The following is a 22,658-nucleotide window of genomic DNA, read 5'->3' on the forward strand; positions in this document are numbered from 1 at the left end:
GTCTTTTTGTCTAGTTTATGGTTTCCCTTCCTGTGCAAAAGCTTTTAAGTTTCATTAGGACCCATTTGTTTACTTTTGTTTCTTTTTCCATTACTCTAGGAGGTGGGTCAAATAGGATCTTGCTGGGCTTCCCTGGTGGCGCAGTGGTTGAGAGTCCACCTGCTGATGCAGGGGACATGGATTCGTGCCCCAGTCCGGGAAGATCCCACATGCCGCGGAGCGGCTGGGCCCGTGAGCCATGGCTGCTGAGCCTGAGTGTCTGGAGCCTGTGCTCCACAACGGGAGAGGCCACAACAGTGAGAGGCCTGCATACCGCAAAAAAAAAAAAAAAAAAAAAAAAAAAAAAAGGATCTTGCTGTGATTTATGTCACAGAGTGTTCTGCCTCTGTTTTCCTCTAAGAGTTTTGTAGTGTCTGGCCTTACATTTAGGTCTTTAATCCTTTTTGAGTTTATTTTTGTGTACGGTGTTAGGAAGTGTTCTAAATTCATTCTTTTACATGTACCTGTCCAGTTTTCCCAGCACTACTTATTGAAGAGGCTGTCTTTTTTCCACTGTATATTCTTGCTTCCTTTGTCAAAGATAAGGTGACCATAGGTGTGTGCATTTTCTATCTCTGGGCTTTCTATCCTGTTCCATTGATCTATATTTCTGTTTTTGTGCCAGTACCATACTGTCTTGATTACTGTAGTTCTGTAGTATAGTCCGAAGTGAGGGAGGCTGATTCCTCCAGCTCCGTTTTTCTTTCTCAAGATTGCTTTGGCTATTTGGGGTCTTTTTTGTCTCCATACAAATTGTAAATTTTTTTGTTCTTATTCTGTGAAAAATGCCACTGGTAGTTTGATAGGGATTGCACTGAATCTGTAGATTGCTTTGGGTAGTACAGTCATTTTCACAATGTTGATTCTTCCAATCCAAGAACACGGTGTATCTCTCCATCTGTTTGTATTGTCTTTGATTTCTTTCATCAGCATCTTACAGTTTTCTGCATACAGGTCTTTTCTCGCCTTAGGTCAGTTTATTTCTAGGTACTTTATTTTTTCGTTCCAACGGTAAATGGGAGTGTTTCCTTAATTTTTCTTTCTGATTTTTTGTTGTTAGTGTACAAGAATGCCAGAGATTTCTGTGCATTACTTTTGTATCCTGCTACTTAACCAAATTCATTGATTAGCTCTAGTAGTTTTCTGGTGGTATCTTTAGGATTCTCTGTGTATAGTATCATGTCATCTGCAAACAGTGACAGCTTTACTTCTTCTTTTCTGATTTGGATTCCTTTTATTTCTTTTTCTTCTCTGATTGCTGTGGCTAAAACTTTGAAAACTCAGTTGAATAATAGTGGAGAGACTGGGCACCCTTGTCTTGTTCCTGATCTTAGATGAAATGGTTTCAGTTTTTCACCACTGAGAATGATGTTGGCGGTGAGTTTGTCATATACGGCCTTTATTACATTGAGGTAGGTTCCCTCTATGCCCAATTTCTGGAGAGTTTTTATCATAAATGGGTGCTGAATTTTGTCAAAAGCTTTTTCTGCATCTATTGAGACGATCATATGGTTTTTATCCTTCAGTTTGTTAATATGGTGTATCACATTGACTGATTTGCATATATTAAAGAATCCTTGCATTCCTGGGAAAAACCCCACTTGATCATGGTGTATGATCCTTTTAACGTGCAGTTGGATTCTGTTTGCTAGTATTTCGTTGAGGATTTTTGCACCTATGTTCATCAGTGATACTGGCCTGTAGTTTTTTTTGTGACGTCTTTGTCTGGTTTTGGTATCACGGTGATGGTGGCCTCATAGAATGAGTTTGGAAGTGTTCCTCTCTCAGCTATATTTTGGAAGAGTTTGAGGAGGACAGGTGTCAGCTCTTCTCTAAATGTTTGATAGAATTCACCTGTGAAGCCATCTGGTCCTGGGCTTTTGTTTGTTGGAAGATTTTTAATCACAGTTTCAATTTCAGTGCTTGTGATTGGTCTGTTCATATTTTCTATTTCTTCCTGGTTCAGTCTTGGAGGGTTGTACTTTTCTAAGAATTTGTCCATCTCTTTCAGGTTGTCCATTTTATTGGCATATAGCTGTTTGCAGTAGTCTGTCATGATCCTTTGCATTTCTGCAGTGTCAGTTGTTACTTCTTTTTCATTTCTAATTCTCCTGATTTATGTCTTCTCCCTTTTTTTCCTGATGAGTCTGGCTAATGGTTTATCAATTTTATCTTCTCAAAGAACCAGCTTTTAGTCTTATTGATCTTTGCTATTGTTTTGTTTCTTTTTCATTTACTTCTGATCTGACCTTTATGATTTCTTTTCTTCTGCTAACTTTGGGTTTTTTTTAATTCTTCTTTCTCTAATTTGCTTTAGATGTAAGGTTAGGTTGTTTATCTGAGATTTTTCTTGTTTCTTGAGGTAGGATTGTACAGCTATAAACTTCCCTCTTAGTACTGCTTTTGCTGCATCCCATAGGTTTTGGGTCGTCGTGTTTTCATTGTCATTTGTTTCTAGGTATTTTTTGATTTCCTCTTTGATTTCTTCAGTGATCTCCTGGTTATTTAGTAGCGTCTTGTTTAGCATCCATGAGTTTGTCCTTTTCAGTTTTTTTCCTGTAATTGATATCTAGTCTCATAGCACTGGGGTCGGAAAAGATAGTTGATATGATTTCAATTTTCTTAAATTTACCGAGGCTTGATTTGTGACCCAAGATATGATCTATTCTGGAGAATGTTCCATGAGCACTTGAGAAGAAAGTGTATTCTATTATTTTTGGATGATAAATATCAATTAAGTCCATCTGGTCTACTATGTCATTTAAAGCTTGTGTTTCCTTATTTATTTTCATTTTGGATGAGCTGTGCATCGGTGTAAGCAGGGTGTTAAAGTCCCCTACTATGATTGTTACTGTCAATTTCCCCTTTTATGGCTGTTAGCATTTGCCTTACGTACTTAGGTGCTCCTATGTTGGGTGCACAAATATTTACAATTGTTATATTATCTTCTTGGAGTGATCCCTTGATCATTATGTAGTGTCCTTCTTTGTCTCTTGTAATAGTCTTTATTTTAAAGTCTATTTTGTCTGATATGAGTATAGCTACTCCCAGCTTTCTTTTGATTTCCATTTGCATGGATTATCTTTCTCCATCCCCTCACTTTCAGTCTGTATGTGTCCTTAGGTCTGAAGTGGGTCTCTTGTAGACAGCACATATATGGATCTTATTTTTGTATCCATTCAGCCAGTCTGTGTCTTTTGGTTGGAGCATTTAATCCATTCACATTTAAGGTAATTATCGATATGTATGTATGTTCCTATTAACATTTTCTTAATTGTTTTGGTTTTGTTTTTATCGGTCTGTTCCTTCTCTTGTGTTTCCTGCCCAGAGAAGTTCCTTTAGCATTTGTTGTAAAGGTGGTTTGGTGGTGCTGAATTCTCTTAGCTTTTGCTTGTCTGAAAAGGTTTTAATTTCTCTGTCAAATCTGAACGAGATCCTTGCTGGGTAGAGTAATCCTGGTTGTAGGTTTTCCTCTTTCATCACTTTAAATAGGTCCTGCCACTCCCTTTTGGCTTGCAGAGTTTCTGCTGCAAGATCAGTTGTTAACCTAATGGGAATTCCTTTGTATGTTGTTTGTTGCTTTTCCCTTGCTGCTTTTAATATTTTTTCTTTGTATTTAATTTTTGATAGTTTGATTAATATGTGTCTCGGCATGTTTCTCCTTGGGTTTATCCTGTATGGGACTCTCTGAGCTTCCTGGACTTGACTATTTCCCTTCCCATGTTTGGGAAGTTTTCAACTATAATCTCTTCAAATATTTTCTCAGACTCTTTCTTTTTCTCTTCTTCTGGGACCCCTATCATTTGAATGTTGGTGCGTTTAATGTTGTCCCAGAGGTCTCTGGGACTGTCCTCAATTCTTTTACTTCTTTTTTCTTTATTCTGCTCTGTGGTAGTTATTTCCACTATTCTATCTTCCAGGTCACTTATCCGTTTTTCTGCCTCAGTTATTCTGCACTGATTCCTTCTAGGGTATTTTTAATTTCATTTATTGTGTTGTTCATCATTGTTTGTTTGCTCTTTAGTTCTTCTAGGTCCTTGTTAAACATTTCTTGTATTTTCTCCATTCTATTTCCGAGATTTTGGATCATCTTTACGATCATCACTCTGAATTCTTTTTCAGGTAGACTGCCTATCTCCTCTTCATTTGTTTGGTGTGGTGGGTTTTTACCTTGCTCCTTCATCTGCTGCATATTTCTCAGTCTTCTCATTTTGTTTAGCTTATTGTGTTTGGGGTCTCCTTTTTGCTGCCTGCAGGTTCATTTTTCTTCTTATTTCTGGTGTCCGCCCCCAGTGGGTGAGGTTGGTTCAGTGGCCTGTGTAGGCTTCCTGGCTGGAGGGACTGGTGCCTGTGTTCTGGTGGGTGGGGCTAGATCTTGTCCCTCTGGTGGGCAGGGCTGAGTCTGGTGGTGTGTTTTGGGGTGTCTGTGAACTTAGTATGACTTTAGGCAGCCTGTCTGCTAATGGGTGTGGTTGTGTTACTGTCTTGCTAGTCGTTTGGCATGGGGCGTCCAGCACTGGAACTTGCTGGCTGTTGGGTGGAGCTGGGTCTTAGGGTTGAGCTGGAGATCTCTAGGAGAGCTCTTGCTAATTAATATTACATGGGGCCTGGAGGTCTCTGGTGGTCCAACGTCCTGGACTTGGCTCTCCCACCTCCGAGGCTCAGGCCCGACACCCAGCCGGAGCACCAAGACCCAAAACCCTGGTTCTTCTCTCTTGGTAACCCTAGTATGATAACGATGTTGACAACGACAACTGCTATATGGTGCTTACAGTGCCTGAATGGTGGGGCGACCACATTTGTGGCAGTGAGACCTCAGGCTAAACTGAACCTTCTGAGAGACATCCGAAGGATGTCAGTGCGACGAACTAGGTTCTGACTGCAGACTGTTGATGCTTTGGAGGAGGCTAAATAACAGTCAGGACATGTTATAGAAAATTGTTTCTTTTTCTTTGTAACATCAAGTAAACCTTGCAGTGGCTCTGGGAGTGTTGTTACCCCTTGGGCTCACTGAAGGGTTGTACTTGAGAATCAGACCCTTCAGTACTTGCACCTGTTGAAAATCTACCACAAGCTTTTCAAACATTCAAACCAAGGAACCCACTCTTGAAAGCTACGTCATCATCATGCTCGCCCTGGCTGATGCGTCCTCGACGTTGCTGGTGCCCCACCCCCACCATCTGAGGCACCCAGTGACTCTGATCTTGCCAAATCCAGTGATCAACTCCCATTCTCACCTTACTTCTCTTCTGTGCACTTTATATTGATACATTCAACACTTCCCGCCCTTCAGAGACACTTCCTCTACTGGGCTTTTGTGATACCACACTGTTTTTTCCTTTGAAGTTTCCTTTGATGGCCCTCCATTAAAAAAAGAAAACTTTTTTTTTTTTTAATCACATCTCCAAATGTTAGAATGTCTTCTCTTATTTATTTACATTCTCTCCCTAGGTGACCTCATCCAGTCTCATGGCTTGAAATACTATAAATATGCTAATTATTATACTTGTATCCACAAACCTGACCTTACGCCATTAAGCGCCAGATTCATACATTCAATTACCTACCTGACAACTCAATATGGACCAAACATGTCCAAAACAGAATTCTTAATTCCCCAAACCTAGTCATCCTTCACAAATACCTTGACATTTACAAATGGCTGCTCTTCTAGCGTTCTCTGCCTTGGTAATAGCACCACCATCTAACTAGTTGCTTAATCTAAAAAACCGGGAGTCATACGTGACCTGCCCTTTTCCTCATTCCCACATTCCAACTACATGCAGTAACCAATTCAATCAGCACATGTTCTCTTCTCACCATTCCTCAAATGCCTCCCCCTTTGAAGTCAAACCATCAAGCACTTTTCAAACAATTACGAATTATTAACTTCAGTAGCTACTAGTAGTATCATCTCATTATCTACTTTGCTACTTAGCTTTTATCAATTTTTTCTACTTGTAGTAGGGTTAATTACTCATTCCCAGCAGAGTTTTATTAAAAATGTTATTTTTCATTAAGTTGGAACCCTCTCAGAGAATTATTTCTCACCTATTGATATTCCACTAGAAAGAGTAGAGCTTTCAGCTTGGCCTCGAGATGGTGCATGGGGCTCCATGACGCTATCATCTAATAGATGTCTTGGCCCTGCATTTGGGAACGTTGCACTCTTAAACTCTGCTGTGTTCATTTTATGAATGAAACTGGAAACAAAGAGAAATATTTTTCATATCTTTTATTACTGTTACTAATTCAGGATATAAAAGATACTCTTATATAAAGATTCAGGATATAAAAGATTTACCTGCTATCCTGAACTTACTTCCGAACTCTCATACTAATGAACACACAGATTTTATCATGAGAGCCTCAAACTAACAGTTTAGGGAAAGTTTTTTAGGAAACTAGGCCATATCTTCCTATGTAACAGAGAATACTTTAATTTTATCTTGATTCTTGGGTACATTAAAAATTGTTTTCACATTCACTTTTGGAAAATAGCTATTAAATTTTCACAAAAATCATGGCAAAGGTGAACCTTGGGCTCCATTTTGAGAAAACAATCTTGCAAAGCTAAACAAAAAATCAGTTTCCCTTTCTTTATATTTAGGAATAAAAAGAACAATTTTTACAGTGACTTATTTGGGTTAAGATAAGTGATCACTCTTTTTTTTTTTTTTTTTTTTTTTTTTTTTTTTGCGGTATGCGGGCCTCTCACTGTTGTGGCCTCCCCCGTTGCGGAGCACAGGCTCCGGATGCGCAGGCCCAGCGGCCATGGCTCACGGGCCCAGCCGCTCCGCGGCATATGGGATCCTCCCAGACCGGGGCACGAACCCGTATCCCCTGCATCGGCAGGCGGACTCTCAACCACTGCGCCACCAGGGAGGCCCACACTCTTGATACTTATGATAATTTAAAATGAAAATGGTATATTGCTTTCCTGATTTTATTTATGATGATGATCTGTAATGTTCATTTTTCTCCCCCAAATGTGAAGGCACTGTTGGAAAAAGCTCATTTCTAAATTAAGGTAAAGGAAGAAATAAATGCCTTTATGCAAACAAGATATTTTACTAAATCAGAAAAAGACTACTGTTACACAAATAAAACTATGCAAGGACACTATTAGTCCAACTAGTAAAATAAATAGAAAAGAAATCCAACTTAAAAAAAAACATAAAAGTTTGAAAGATAAAATTAAAAATGCTGACTTATAACCCAAGCTATGGCACTTCCTATGTCCATGTGGAATCAGGTTCCGAGGGGATGGTGGTGTCTGTGGTAGCAAGGCTCCTTCAGCTGCCACACTTTTTCTTCCACTTTGTGGAGATGCTCCTACTTCAGGACCTAAGGTTTAAATTAAAAAAGAGAGAGAGAGACATAGACATAGACACAGACACACAGACACACAGACACACACACACACACACACACACACACAGAGGGAGAGGGAGAGAAATTGTTAAATGGTTTAAAAAAATTGTTTTATTTGTAATCCTTTGATATGAAATATAAAACGTGGTTTAAATTTTAAATATTAATGTTAATTCTATTTAATTGACTGAACAAGAGAAATATTTATTTTCTGAATTTTAAAACACAAACCTCAATACATACAATATCCATTAATTTCTACCTATTTTACTTGCACTAAGTAGCCAGTATAAATATCCTCCCCATTTACAGAGGAAGCAGCAGAATTAGAAGAGAAGGGGTAAGGATCTCATATCACAGATGAAACCTGGACTAAACACTCAGGTCTTCTGAATCCTAGTTCAGTGCTCATTTAATTTTACACATTACTTCTTCACTCTTAGTTTCAGCTTCTTCTTAGATAAAAAATGTGTAGGGTAGGTCAAGCATTCAAGTTAGAATTTAAATCTATATTGACACTGTTCAAGCTTATGGGAATTAAAAAAATGGAACTCAATAATGTACAGATTTGCAAAGTATCACTTTAAGAATGAAAAGAAAAGCAAACTTAAACAGATTTAGACTGAAATGATTTCCTCTGCTTGGAATACTCTTCCCCTGAGACACTGTCATGGTTTTGTTCCCTCACTTCCTTCATACCTCATGAGATGGGTCTCCAAATATTTTTAGCATATACAATAATATAAAGCTTAGTGCCAAGGTCTGTTTTAGAATTTTAAAAAAGGTTATTACTTATGAATTCTTAAAAAATAAATAATTCTCTTCAATTTTATATTTTTGATTATGTGTGGTATACATATAAATCCCCATTGTAATGCAACAGATAAAAATTAAGGGACTAACAGTATTTTTTAATACTTTCAGTACTTGGTCCAGTATTAGAGTGAAATTAAAAAAAAAAATTAAGCCACTAAAATTGACTCTTATAATTATTCAAATTAGTAGAATTTCCCACTTAGACCACAGAAATTTCTAATGTAATCAAGCCTTGTTGCCTAGGACAGTGTATCCTTAACTAAAAAAAAGAGTCGATATTCATAAACACTTATTTATTATTTTCTGTTGGTTATATCTATTTTTCTTGATTAGTTGGCATATTTATTTATAAATTTATTTGTATTTATTTATACATTATGTATTTATTTGTACAAACTACAAGTAACGATTTTTGATTAAAGAAAACCAACAGAAAAATGGACATATTTTAATACCAAAAAGAAAACTGTGCATGCAGAATAAAATGTGCTAAGTGTTTATTCACTTTGGAGTATATTCTTTCTTATTAGGTTATCTGATTTATTACTCGGTAATGAGAGAAAGCTGCACTAACCTACTAAATCCTCCCTGGAAGCAGCAGAACGTGGTGTGCTTGTCCCTGGTTCTATCTTTAATGAAAGCCTGAATTTCAAAAAGAAACAAAGAACATAAAATGATTAACATTTGACAAAATAATATTAAAATCATGTATTTTCTACCAAAAACCTAAAAACATTTTTATAAAATAATCTCAGCTATATATTTTTCTTCAAGAGCAATCTTTAATTAAGTCTCCTTTCTCTTTCATACAAAGCTGATCTTACGGTGATTCCAGGATATATTAGGAAGGGAAAAAACATCAAAAACTCATATTTAAAATCAGAGAAATCTCCCCAAACTACCCCAATGTTGCCAAACAATTCAACACATTTAAAGATATTTGATGAATGACTAAAAGGTGATTTAACTTCAGGTTATATTGATACTTGACAATTAAATTCAGTAACTTTCACATATATTATTAAATATATTATGCAAATTCTTTCTAGAATCTTTACTGGATGGGCTCATGGCCTCTGTAACACTGAAAATTTAAAAAACACCTTATTTAAAACTAACCATCCAAAAAAAACAACCAACTCAACTTATCAAAAGAAAGATCTATCTATACAAATAAAAAGGCTATTTACAAAATCCATGATAAATCCCTTTCCTAAATCAAAGTTTGTTAGTTGGTACTTAAGTTCCATTTAGGATAAAATATCAGTTTTGAGTTCCATGGCAAAAAGAGATTATAATTCCTATCAGTGGAAACTGTTTCAGGAAATAGGATACTAAAACAGTTGTAGAAAATATTTTGATGTAGTCCATGAAATACACTTTGGTGTACTCTGCATTATTATTAAGCATTTGTCTGGAAATTAATAAAGACTTTTTATTTTTTAGCGTTCACCAACTGGAATTGGACAATGAAACTGCACAATACAAATGATATTATACATGATAGTATAATGATAAATCTATTATAGGTTCTTAACTTGTATTTCTTTGATATCCTAAAGAAGAAGTTATATATAATTGTATTCCAATTATTTGACCATGTAAAATGCATGTATTGAACAGATGTTTGATTAACCAGAACTCTCTGCTCTTTTTCTTTTTACAGAGTAGTTGACTTTAATTATTTGGGCGCCAGACTATGCTGCATTCATTCACTGAACACCTGTTTTGTGTCGGGCACTGTGCTCTCAGCACTGGAATATAATGGAGACTAAGGCAGACATGGTGTCTCTTCCCTTCTGAAGCTCACCGTTTAGTAGGTGGAAGACAAAGAAGTAAACAAAACAAGTACAATTTCCTAACACAGAACCAAAATAGAAAGGGACAGAAAGAAGGCTATGGGAGAATCACATTGCTATCAATAGCAGCTGATAACCAACAGCAGTATAAAAGCCGAAGCATTTAAACAGCACAGCAGTGAAGGCTAGTCAGTGTCAGTTGCCTGTATCATCATCAAAACACTATATATAATGGTGATGCTGATTCACTGAGAAAAGATATTATGCTCAGTATTAAAATGAAATAACTTTGAAAGATTTTCACCCCAATTAAAACATATACATTTAATTTGTAATATTGATATTGGCTGCCTATATAGATGAAGTTGCCAAAAGCAGAGGCCTATGGATAAATGAAGCATCATTTTTATTTAAATCTTTCATCATAAAAACCATTTTTTTCTAACTTATCACCTTAATGGCTCTTATGTTAAAATGCTCTGATTTTCAACACATTTAATCAGTAGGTTCATGCAATACAACTGTATCTTTAGGAAAACACTATCTTCTTCAGTTCCCCATATGATGCTCCAACACCACCAAGAGACTTGTAGTTCTCCAAGTGAACAAAGTTTCCCACCCCATTCCTCTGATCATTTCCATACCCTGGAACACCTTTCTTAACTCTTCATGTGGAGCTAACTCCTACTCATCTGTTAAGATGAGTAATAATGTCACCTCAAGCTGTTCATGTTTCTTTTCTCTTCACTTTTCCCACTTAAAGCTGAGTTAGGTCTCCTCTCATCTATGTTCCCATAGCATCCTGGGCACATCTCTAGTATAGTACTGTTTGAATTGTTTTGTAATTATTTGTTTTGTGGATGTATTTTGCATTAGATTGAGCTTCTTAAGGGCAAGAACAAGATCTTACTTTTGTAATCCCAGCACCTAGCACAATAACTCGTCAATACCAAAAGCTGAATAAATATTTGTTAATGAATATAATGAGAAGGCTGCTCGAGTTCTAGCTACTCATGAAAACAAAAATCAGTATAATAGCATCCGCTTTCCTACCAAAATGAAGCTATCTTATAATATGTCAGGTTATAGACAGCTAAAACTACTTAATGGCTTAACTGGCCAACTTTATCCTTCTAGAGTTAAAATTCACCATCCTCTATAATTATGCAACAATTTCTTAGACTTCATTTCTACTGATTAAACTTTAACTTCTTTTAAATCCATTAAGTTTCTTGAGCCAGATATAGACATTTTAATAAGTACTTACTCATATTTTGAGTTTTAAGATAATCTTCTGTACGTAATTGGACAAAACATGAGTGTTTTGTGCTATGTCAGTAATTAGGGAGATGGAAGAAATAGTGGTAAATATGACACAGACCATCAAACTCAAGAAGCTTACAACCTAGGGCAACATCAGATCTGTGAAACAACTCCAACCTTAAAAAGCCGATCCACTGACTTCATACATTTTCAAATGAATTACCCTGTGAAAATTTTCTGTAAAATAAAAATTGATATAGAAATATAAAGTGGTAATAATATGGTATGGTGGAGAAGGTGGCAATAAAGGTGTTTTCAAACATTAATAAAGGTTTAGATACACTTAAGTATAAATACAGAGCTTCTTAATATATTTAATATTAGAAGAAAAGTTATTTCTAGTTGTTTTCCAGAATTTCTAGTCTTTTATTGGTATTAATTCTGTACTGCAGAATTCTTTAAAAATTGTTGAAACTTAGGGAACAAGGAAGTTGATAATCACTATTATATGGCATAAAAAATTTTTATATAATGCATTAATACTGAAAAATAACCTAGTCTTTCACTTCAATAAAATTTTAAAGTATAACCTTTTAGTGGAAAAAATATTTGTGGAAGACACAAAGTTAAATTTGAAAGCTTGGGAACAGCACAAAATTTTGAAATTAACAAATGAAGCTACAAGGAAAATGAGAAGTCTCAAGAGAAATAAGCTCTTTATCCTCCTGTCTTTTGGAAAAAAACCTGGCAGTCATGATGTATAGCACACCACTGAAAAATAAAAAAGGGTTAATGATTTAAAAAATCCTTCCTCCCTTGGGCAGGACTGTGGATGGTTAAGGAAAAGGAAATGGATATCAGCTGTCTTAAAAGTAAGTTTAAAAATCTTTAATGAAGAAGGATTTGCTTGAGTAGAAAAAAGGGCAAGTGTGGTGCTATACTGAACAAGTAAGTCTCTAACCCAGAGTTCAGAAGGTTCAATATTCTCACAATACACAAAAACAACTTGAAAACGAGTTAAAAATTGTGTTAAAAATTACCATTAAAAAAGGAGTAACTTTTCTATTCACAGACTGTTTCATTAATTTTTCAGCCTATTCAAAGATAAATTTCCATAAAGATTTAATGCTTGAATTTAGAGAGAAAGGAAAAATTTTAAAACTAGAACTACCAAACATCAGCTCTCAACAACTTGAGAAACATGAAATGCTTTTTAATGGAAGAACAGAGGAGGTACTTGTATATTGGCTCAATCACATCAACTGATTAAAAAGAAATACATGTAAATAAACTTTACCATTGTAAATGTACAACTGGATTAGGCATATGCATGATAAGATGTAGGATTTAGATGTTTAAATACATGGTGATGAAAGGGTGGAGGACAGGACACAGTTATACAAACCACTTCTGAAGATCCAACCTACTTGTAATTATCATCTTCCACAAACTTTTGTAGTTCTTCTATATACTGAACGGAGTTCAGGTATTTTTGGACATGAGGCAACATGGGGATATCTAGGCAAAATGTGATAAATAATTATCTGATAAAGTACATCTTAGGCAGAATTTTTAAAGTTAAGCTGAGAAAAATATACTTAAAGGTAAATTAAGGCCACATGGCACCAAAATTTAAATGAACTCTAGAAGGACGTTACTGAGGTAAATGTTATTTAATGTAAAACTGGAGGTAATTTAGAAAACTACAGTTGTATGTTGTTTGTATAGATTAAAAAAAAGAAGAAAAAAACCCCCCAAATAGCCCCATTTACAAAGTCCCACGTATTTGAGAAACTTCATGGAAAAAAACCAGAGACATCATTGTGATTTATATTCAAACCTCATCTAAATACACGATGTAAGGCTCTTTAGGTTTTTTATTTTTAAAGAAGCCTGGCTCACATCTGTAAAGTAGTTTTTTCTTCCCTACTTAGAAATTTCAAATACGATTAATTTAACATTACAATTTGATGTTATGTTAAAAAAATTGAGAAAAGTATAAAACAAGAGATTATTTGATTTAACTTTCAGATAATGTAAACTCACGGTTTTTAAACACCATAAAAATTATATAGCTATAATAGTCTATCTTTATTCCCTATCAAACTGAAAGCATCCAAACATTTTAAAACATTAAAACATTTTTTTCCTAATCATTTGGGCTTGCAAAAGCTCTTTCTATATATGTGTTTCCATAAAATACATCTTGCACAAAAATTGGTTATTTTTACTCAACATAGGATTCAAGAAAGCTAGTCAACTGTTACTAGGATCAAGGGTCTCAGCTCCCTCCCTAACTAAATAAATAAAATAACTATTTACATAATAGATCAGGGAGATCAAATGAGATGAAGAGAATAGAAAATAATTGTGAAAATTATGTTAGCAAAGTTGCTACAAAATAACAGAAAAGCAAAAGATATTAGCATTTTAAATATGAAATACTTCAATTCCTTAAAAGCAAGATCTTAAACAAGATGCTAAATATTAAACAGTGAAATAAAACAATCATTATTTTCCTTTATATTAGGATGATGTTCCCTGTTGTGTGAAAAGTGGCCATCAACCTGTGTAAATGAATCTTTAGCTTTACCCTCAGAAACTCACCATATTCACAGGACTGCTGTAAATCAGAAATTATTCTAAGGATGTTATTCATCAAATTTGATCTTTGCTCATTTTCTAGAATGCTTCCAGTTGATGGGTATGCTGAATCAATGTACGTTAAATCTGACAGGTAGATACCTGAAACGAAATTAGATAAATGAGTGTTTTCCTACTTATAGTTTGGAAGAGTATAGTTTATAGCTGTATTTCAGTATATGCCATGTTTAGAATATATCATTATTAATACACTGCAGCCTTGTTAAAACATGACCACCGAGGCCTAGATTTCTGTGGAATTGGGGTCAGACATGCAAATACGTTTTCTGTAAATGTCCTCTTAGGATACCATTTTAAAATACGGCTTGAGGCTGGAGTTAGAAACTCCAGTACCTACCTACCTATGGGTCTTAATGGAAAGAAACTGAGCTCCTGAACTGGTTCTGCCTCTGACTAGTTGTATATAACAAAGACAGTTATTTTAATCTCTGAACTTCAGTTTTTATGTCTATTTTCCAAGTTGTGGTATAGCCTGAAGGTTTTTTTTTTGTTTTTTTTTTTGCGGTACATGGGCCTCTCACTGTTGCGGACTGTCCGGTTGCGGAGCACAGGCTCCAGACGCGCAGGCTCAGCGGCCATGGCTCACGGGCCCAGCCGCTCCCCGGCATGTGGGATCTCCCAGGTCCCGGGCACGAACCCGTGTCCCCTGCATCGGCAGGCGGACTCTCAACCACTGCGCCACCAGGGAAGCCCTAGCCTGAAGTTTTAAGTTAGCCAGCCTAACCACTACCTGACCATGGGGTAGTTACTTATTATTAGTTCTATACACCCTTGCCTTGAGTTGATAACTGTCACTTGAGTCTTAATTACTTTGAAAATTGTTTCATTCTGGCAGAAACATCTTGTTTTAAAGATTAACAACTGTATCTTTGAAACAGTTCATGTGACTACAAATTGAAGTTAACCTTGCCCTTTCTCTGTAGCAACAAAAAGAACATATACCCCCAAATAATTTGGTTGTACTAGTTCTGGATATGCAAGGTCAAATCTATAAAAAATACTTCCTGAGAGTTTACTATGCACATGTAAAGTGTAAAAGACAACTATAGCTGGAGAGAAAAATACACTTTCCTACTTTCTCCTCATTACTGCCCATTCATGAACTCTCAGAGTAAATGCAACCAAAATGATGTACCTACTGCCTTCCAAATAAGCCCTATGTTTTTTCTCATGCCACTTCTTCCATCTTAAATGATACCTAGACTCAACTCTGCCCATTTAAATCATATCTTATATCCAGGTCAGTGTCAACTGTTCTTTAGTTTTCTCACAGATTCACAGAAAGGAATTTAGAAACTATCTAGTCTAAACCCCTCTTTTTTTAGGTGAATACTCTAAGGTCCACAGATATTAAGGAAGTGGCTAATGCCCTGTAAACTGTTAGTGACAGAGCTGGATCTCAGAGTATACACTTGAACCCCAAGTTTTTTTTTTTTATTACACTCTGTTACAAACTCATACAGTATCTATACCATTCACTTGATAAGTTTTAAGACTTTATCATCTTCTTATTGAAAATCTTTTGTCTTTATATCTTATCTGCTCAAGATTATAAACTCATTCAGATGGTTACTCTATCTTACACTCTAAAAAATGAAAATCCTGACCAGTATTTTCAGACAATTAGCGCTTAACACAATGTAAAAGGTTGGCATGGCAATCCTTTTATTCATCCTAGTATCATTCCTACTCCATTCAGTAAATCTTAACCGTATTCTTTAAGCCACCTATCATAAATACTTCTTTTTCTTTAGAGATTCTCAACTTCATTTTTTATGACTTCAAATAAATCTATAGCCTGGCTCCCTTCCTTTTCCTCCCATCTCAGAGGAAGGAGAATCCCCTTCCTCTCTCCAAATCTAACCTGCGATTTTGAACATAATCGCTACTGCCTCCTCTAGAATGTCCCCTGTTGCCTTCACTATCACTCACCCTCCACTGGCTCCTTTCCCAAAGCCAATGCACACATTTAAATCTCCTCTATTTAAGAAAACAAAATCAAAGCCACCCTTCCTTTAAATCTGATCCCCTCCTCAAGATAGAACCCTTGCCCCTCCCTCTTTCAACAAACACACTGAAAGAGAAACACAGATTAGTACACTTACCTTTTTTATCTTTCATTCTATTTTTATGTAATATGTGGTACATATAAAAGTTTACTTGGGTCAGGAAAAATTGTGACAGACTTTGGAATAGGCAAAAATGATTACTAGGTATATCCTCTCTTCAGTGCCTCCTTTTGGCCTGAGCTATTTTACAACTCTGTAAGTTGTTGAAAACTTGTAAAATACAAATTCTTGTCCATAAAAATACCAATGAAATATGTCCAGTGGGATGTAACTGATTATTGCCCCGTGGATGTTGACCAGTTTTGCAACTATCTGTAAATTCACTTCAGCATTCCTGACTGCCTGCATGTACGTGTGGTACTTTGAATTATCCCTTGAAGTGGCTGTAATATCTTCCTGATTCCCTTATATATTTAATGATTTAAACAAAACATTTGACACGTATTCATTGTGTATTTGTGTGAGAATCATAATTATACCTTTTAAAACATAAAAGTTTAACACATAATATTGGTTGTTATCAAACAATGTAATAAATACCAGTCAACTTAAGAACTACGACATCAGCACTGTTGCATCATTTCATGCTCTTTCCCTATGTTATCTCCCTGCCTCCTGTCTAGAGGTAACCAACTATTCCGAATTTTAAGATTATTCCCTTGTTTTTTTTTGAGGCACCTATCTGTATTCCTGCACATGTATTATTTTACTTTTGCTTATTTTTGAGCTTTAAAAAATCATACTTTATATATGTGTGATTAAATTAAATAATATCAGTAAAGTTAGAATGGGTACACAGTAAGTGATTTTAAAGTGGTTGTTAAATCAATTTTTAAAAATATGGTCTGTGATTGCTTTGCCTTACTATTTTGTTTCTAAGAATTATTCATGTTAAGTACAGCTGTAATTCCTTAAATTGAGAATAAACTAATATGTAACTATATCACAATTTACTTATTCATTTTATTTGATAGAGTTTTGAGTTACTTGCCCCCTCCCTCCTTGTTGCTACAGACATTCTTGTAAGTGTCTCCTGGTGCGCATGTACAAGAATTTCTCTAGCAGAGATATATTACAGATATATATATACATGTATGTCTTACATTATAATGTTCAACTTTACAAGACAGCGCCACGTTGTTTTTAAAGCTATATCAATTCATACTCCCACTGACAGTACATAAGTTTCTACTGATCCACACATGCTAACACTTGCAGATAATCTGAAATCCACATCTATCTCGTTGCTGAAACTTATTCTGGCAAAGGCATACATGATCTCCTCATTACTAAATCTTTAGACATCTCTCTCGGTCTCCTCCCTTCTGCTCAGTCTCTCTGCAGTATTTATACCATTCCCTTTGTTCCTTGGTCTTTATTGGCTTGAACCTTCCTCGCTTCCACCCTCCCTCCATTCTTCTTTTTCCTCATGTTCCCTGGAATTGGTATTCCCCATGGTTCTGTCACTTATCTTTTCACTCTGCATGTACTTTTTCTGGATTATCTTACTTCTGAGGCTTCAACTGCCACCTAATTGCCGATGACTTTCCAAACCTCTGTACAGAACACACTTCCTGACTTTCATTTTCAATTTAACATGCCAAACTAACCATTATTTGTCCCTAAACACCTGCCATTCCACTTTCTAACCTTGGTTAGTGATATTATTAACTGCTTTAAATCGCTCAAACGGAAGAGCTCAGGAGGAGCTTACTATCTCGTATTTTCCCAGATTAAGTTATTAGTGAATACGGTATGATCATTGAATGATCAAGTAATGTATTACATAATATAAATCAGAGGCTAGAAGCGGTCCCAATGTTTTTAAAATCAGGAAATACCATAAGAAATATCTACATATGACCCTCTTTTCCTTAAAAAAAAAAAGGGCGGGGGGGAGATCTGGCAACAATGAGGTATAGCTGAGAAGGGTGTAGATACCATTATACCAACCATTAAGGATGCCAGTTTGTCATAACCCTATTTTCTTCTGCTCTCTTACTTCTGGTTTACTTCACTTATATACATTACCTGCTTCATTCTTGTTGTGAGCATTTGTAGGCCTTTGAGTATGGAACCCCTGCTATACCTATGTATGTCATAGGAATTTAAAGAAATAATTAGTTCTGTGAAATAAGTAGAAACTATTTATTGTAAGCTGACTTTAAATAAAGGATGTTGATCAACAAACAGTTGATGGTAGGGCCTGAGAAAGAGAAAGAAGCACAAGGTAAGTCAAAGAAGAGGGGAAAGCACACGGTATGCATAGAAAGTAGAAATGCACAGGTTTTATCTAGAAGCAGCAATCAGCAATTATATGATCCAATGAGAGAGAGTGTGGCCGAATGCTTTGGAGTGAGATTCAAATCCCAGTTCTTACCGCTTAGTATGGAAGTCCTAAGCCAAATTACTTAAAATGTCTAAATCTGTGTCTCCTCAGCCACTGAGTTAATCAACATTCTTTTTTTTTTTTTTTTTTTTTTTTTTGTGGTACGCGGGCCTCTCACTGTTGTGGCCTCTCCCATTGTGGAGCACAGGCTCCGGACGCGCAGGCTCAGCGGCCATGGCTCACGGGCCCAGCCGCTCTGCGGCATGTGGGGTCTTCCTGGACCGGGGCACGAACCCGTGTCCCCTGCATCGGCAGGCAGACTCTCAACCACTGCGCCACCAGGGAAGCCCAATCAACATTCTTGATTTAATGAAATATAAAAGCATAGTTGGTACTCAACAATTACTAATTCCCTCTCCAGCACCCTAGGTTCATAGCAGAAGAACTGGGCCAGAGGTAGGTAAAGTGACTTGTCTAAGTTCCCATAGCCAGCGGGGAGTCAGAATTCTCTTTTTTCTCCCACTCAGGCCAGGGTTATGTTTGCTTTTAAATCACAGCATCAACTAATAAGAATAACCGTATTCAGACAAGAGGAGTCATGCTGCACAATAGGAGGCAGTGACATTATATAACATCAGAATTTAATTATATAACATTAGAATTTAAAAAATGAACAGTTTTATCTCTTACACAGTAAGATATAACATATTACAACATCAGGTTCCTTACAACTTTAAAAACTTCTGAACTGGCAACTCAATGTTTAGAAATTCTTCTAGGCTATAAAGAGTATTATATTATTTAGGGGACTGCCTCTTAGAACAGAGTCTAACTCTTGTTCTTTGTAATAAAAAACAAACTCATCAGCCTGCGCCTACATCTACGTGAAGCTGAATACTATTTTTTCAGTGTTAACTTAAAAGATCTCTGGGCAGCAGACTAAAATGTTTGTTTTATAATTGCCTGCTGAACTATGATAGTTTGTTTCCAGATGGTGCCCTTCCTTCAACCTGCACAGTCTCTCCTTGTTCGGAGCTTTTCAACCTCCTGCTGATCACACTACCCCCACCCCTATTTAAAGCTACAGAGAGGAAATCCTAAAGAGATTTTCCCCCCAAGTCTCCAGCAAATTTTTGGTGACGTAATATGTGGGCTGAACTTGAGTCTCCTGAGAAAGAGAGGGAATCACTATTCAAGGGTACTGTATATACAATCTGGGTCAGCTGCAGCTGGTTACTGAATTTCTCCATGTGGCAGACAGAGCAAAGCCACAATGCTTTCTCTGCTGGATTAAAGACAGCCCGCAGACCAGGAACTTCCACTATACTACTTAAAATTACATAGGTGGCTTGTCAAATTCAATTGATTTGTGCTGTAAGAAGAAAAAGAAGTTCCTTAGTACAGCTTGGATTCAACGGTCCAAAACAAAAATGCAGTTGCCATTAAAGTCACAGACGAACAAACTTCTACACTGATTTTTAAAAGCAAGAGTAAGAGCAGCAAGTCTCTGGGTTTGCTTTATCAACAGATGCAAAAGGTATTATAATATTTCTTTTACTTTTATTTAAAAATTCTATGTATGTTGAAATGTATAATTATTTTACATTTGTAATAGAAATGTCAAAATCTCTTATTAATCAAAGAATTTTGGAATATACTACAATTTGTTTAGTCTGAAAAAGGTTTTGTTTTGCAACTTTATATAAAGCTGGTCATTATATACTTTATGATGATTAATGAATTATTTGAGGTTCAATTTAATGGTATTTAGTGTATATGTTTATAGACTGATGCATACATGCTGGGTTTCAGAAAACAAGTACTTTAGTGACATTAGAAATTTTAACAAGTAACAGATTAAATGTATAAGATTTACAGCACAGTGATTAAAAACAAAGGGATACAGACTAAAGAAAATAGTTGTAAACATGGTTAGTTTCTCTTTACATAGCTACAGTGTATATGCTAAAGATTTACATATACTGTGAAGATATCTTAAAGTATAGCTACAAAACACAGCTAAGAAGATATAAAATTAACTGAAAGGCGCTGCAACAATACCTCAATTATAGCATAACCAAATGTAACCTAAATATTAATATTTCGTATTACTAAATATTAAAGATTTAAAACAAGTCTACCGTATTTCTTGCTAAAACTCAAACTTTTAAATAGTTTCATAGGTTTATATGTAACAGTACTTTAACTTGGACAACAGAAATTAAAACTGCTACAACTGGAATTACGTGAAAAAGCAAAGCGATTGATACATTAAAAAATCCTAAAACCTTACAGATTAGAATTGAGGAGAAGAAATAAAATGTGATAGAAGTATTGTGTAAGTCGTCAGCATTAACAATAGCAAATAAGAACCCAGAAGATAACAATTACTTAAATACAGAATTAAAAGACCAAAAATATAGGTCAACAAACACGATTCTTTCAATATTCTATCTGGGGGCTTTGTTTAATTGTATTACTAGAATTAATAAAAAATAAAATTACTAGTTACCAACAATGAGCTTTAACACCAAAGACACTTAAATTTGTTATGATCTGGGGGTCCTCTGTCCTTTTAAAAATCAAAGAAATTCAAGGTAAGAATCTTCAACAAGCAAAAAATGGTAAAGCTAAATAGGATTTCTTCAACTTTACTTTCATATCCTTTCCTTAAAGATTCAAAACTCTCAATACTGGGAGGATCTCTGTTAAACATATTTTACAAGAAATTCCAATAAAATTTCCAAACAATACTGGATCTGAAATACTGTCATCTCTTTCTTTTTTTGTTGTTGTCTCTATGAAAAGTACAGGACCTCAGTTAAAACCTCAGTTCTTACTGAAGCCTTAGGCAAGCATTTAATCTGAAACCCAGATAACTATTTATCCCTTCCTTAAATATCTCCAGGGGATGAAACTGTTCTCAAGTCTCTTCCCAGAACATAATTCACAATCTAGAAGTCTTTATCTAAGGTATCTTTGGTGCTTCATAAATTTAAGTTCATTGCTTCATGCTGTTTTCAGTGCGTGACACAGCCAGTTAAATGCCTCCATGCATTTACCATCTGAAAGGAAGTATATCCTAACTTTCATTTCTTCTCCCTACTAGCTGGCAATGTAGCAACTATGAAGAGAAATAGTACCAATAAACTTAACTCAAAGCATGGAAGACTTTTTTTTTTCCTCCCCTAAAAACAACCAAGCAAAGACATAGATTTAAACTTAAGTATACTGTGACTAATTTACAACATTCTCGTGGGACCTAGGAAAATTTTAACATATACAGAAAGGTTTTATGATGTAACACAGATTTATGGATCTTTCACTTTAAAAGCTGAACATATGTGGGAAAATACAAATAAGAGAATGTTTTCATAAAAGGTAAACAGTAAATGTGTTTAAAAAACTCCTTCTTTACTCATGATGTAGCTAGTCTACTCCTTAAGTAGTGTGGCTCCTTATTGAGCTTTAGGTGACAACGAAGTCATGACTTTTGTAAAGGATAAGGGAATTGTATTTGTTTTTTAAAAAAATAAACTTTTGGTTGTCTCCTTTAAATATTAACTTAGGTCAGAGTCTCTTATGGTAGACAAGAATTCACCTTACGATTTAATTATACAGGAACCCACAAAGAGCCAAGGCAGAACACACCAAAAGGAAGCTATTGCTATTTTAATTTAGATTTGTATTTTCACATTTTTGTTCTTCCATGATAACACGGATACAAAGTCACATTAGCAGACTTGTATTATATGCTCTTAGTTCTATAAAAATCTGTGTCTGATAGGAATACAAGATCTTCAGTCGGAATACTGTTCAGAAAAGTCTACATGTTTTGAGGTTTCATGATACTTTCTGAATTTTCCTTGTTTTGGTAGCTTATTTCATACTAGTTTATTTAGATAAAATAATTATATGATCTAAGAGTTTCCATTCCATTACTGAAGTGACTGAAGTGAGTGCATCTGAACACTGGATACGTTAACTACGTAGGAGAAATGCTATACGTTTACCCAGCAGGCTGATGGCTTCTATTTTACTGTCCACAGTTTTAAAAATAAATCATATCTAAATTCTATGAATCTGCAAGTATAACAAGAAATATTTTATTGGTTTTTGGTACAGGTAACTCTAGTATAGTAACTAGAGTCCTTTTTAAATAAAATAGATGACACTCGGTCTAAATTTTCTACTAATGTCAGAAGGCAAAGTATGAAAGCAAAAAACTAAAAGTACTCATCCAAGTGTACTTCTGGCTATCAGTCAGCAAACAGAAAGCCTTTGACACAAATATGGAATATTACT

At 35.5% G+C, this 22,658-nt stretch overlaps 1 protein-coding gene across 2 annotated transcripts in view; it reads right to left on the bottom strand.

Annotated features, from left to right (window-relative positions):
* The window catches only part of RALGPS2 (Ral GEF with PH domain and SH3 binding motif 2), a 160,419-nt gene that overhangs the window by 26,719 nt on the left and 111,042 nt on the right, over nucleotides 1-22,658 (bottom strand). For both annotated transcript variants that reach the window (XM_082612751.1, XM_082612750.1), the window contains exons 9-13: nucleotides 13,899-14,036; nucleotides 12,719-12,809; nucleotides 8,804-8,871; nucleotides 7,251-7,386; nucleotides 6,091-6,242 (exon numbers count right to left, since the gene is read on the bottom strand). In XM_082612751.1, the coding sequence (XP_082468877.1) occupies nucleotides 6,091-6,242; nucleotides 7,251-7,386; nucleotides 8,804-8,871; nucleotides 12,719-12,809; nucleotides 13,899-14,036 (585 nt within the window). The remainder of the gene's footprint in view (nucleotides 1-6,090; nucleotides 6,243-7,250; nucleotides 7,387-8,803; nucleotides 8,872-12,718; nucleotides 12,810-13,898; nucleotides 14,037-22,658) is intronic.

The sequence above is a fragment of the Mesoplodon mirus genome, assembly GCF_964341445.2.
Source record: "Mesoplodon mirus genome assembly, chromosome: 3".
Lineage (NCBI taxonomy): Eukaryota > Metazoa > Chordata > Mammalia > Artiodactyla > Ziphiidae > Mesoplodon > Mesoplodon mirus.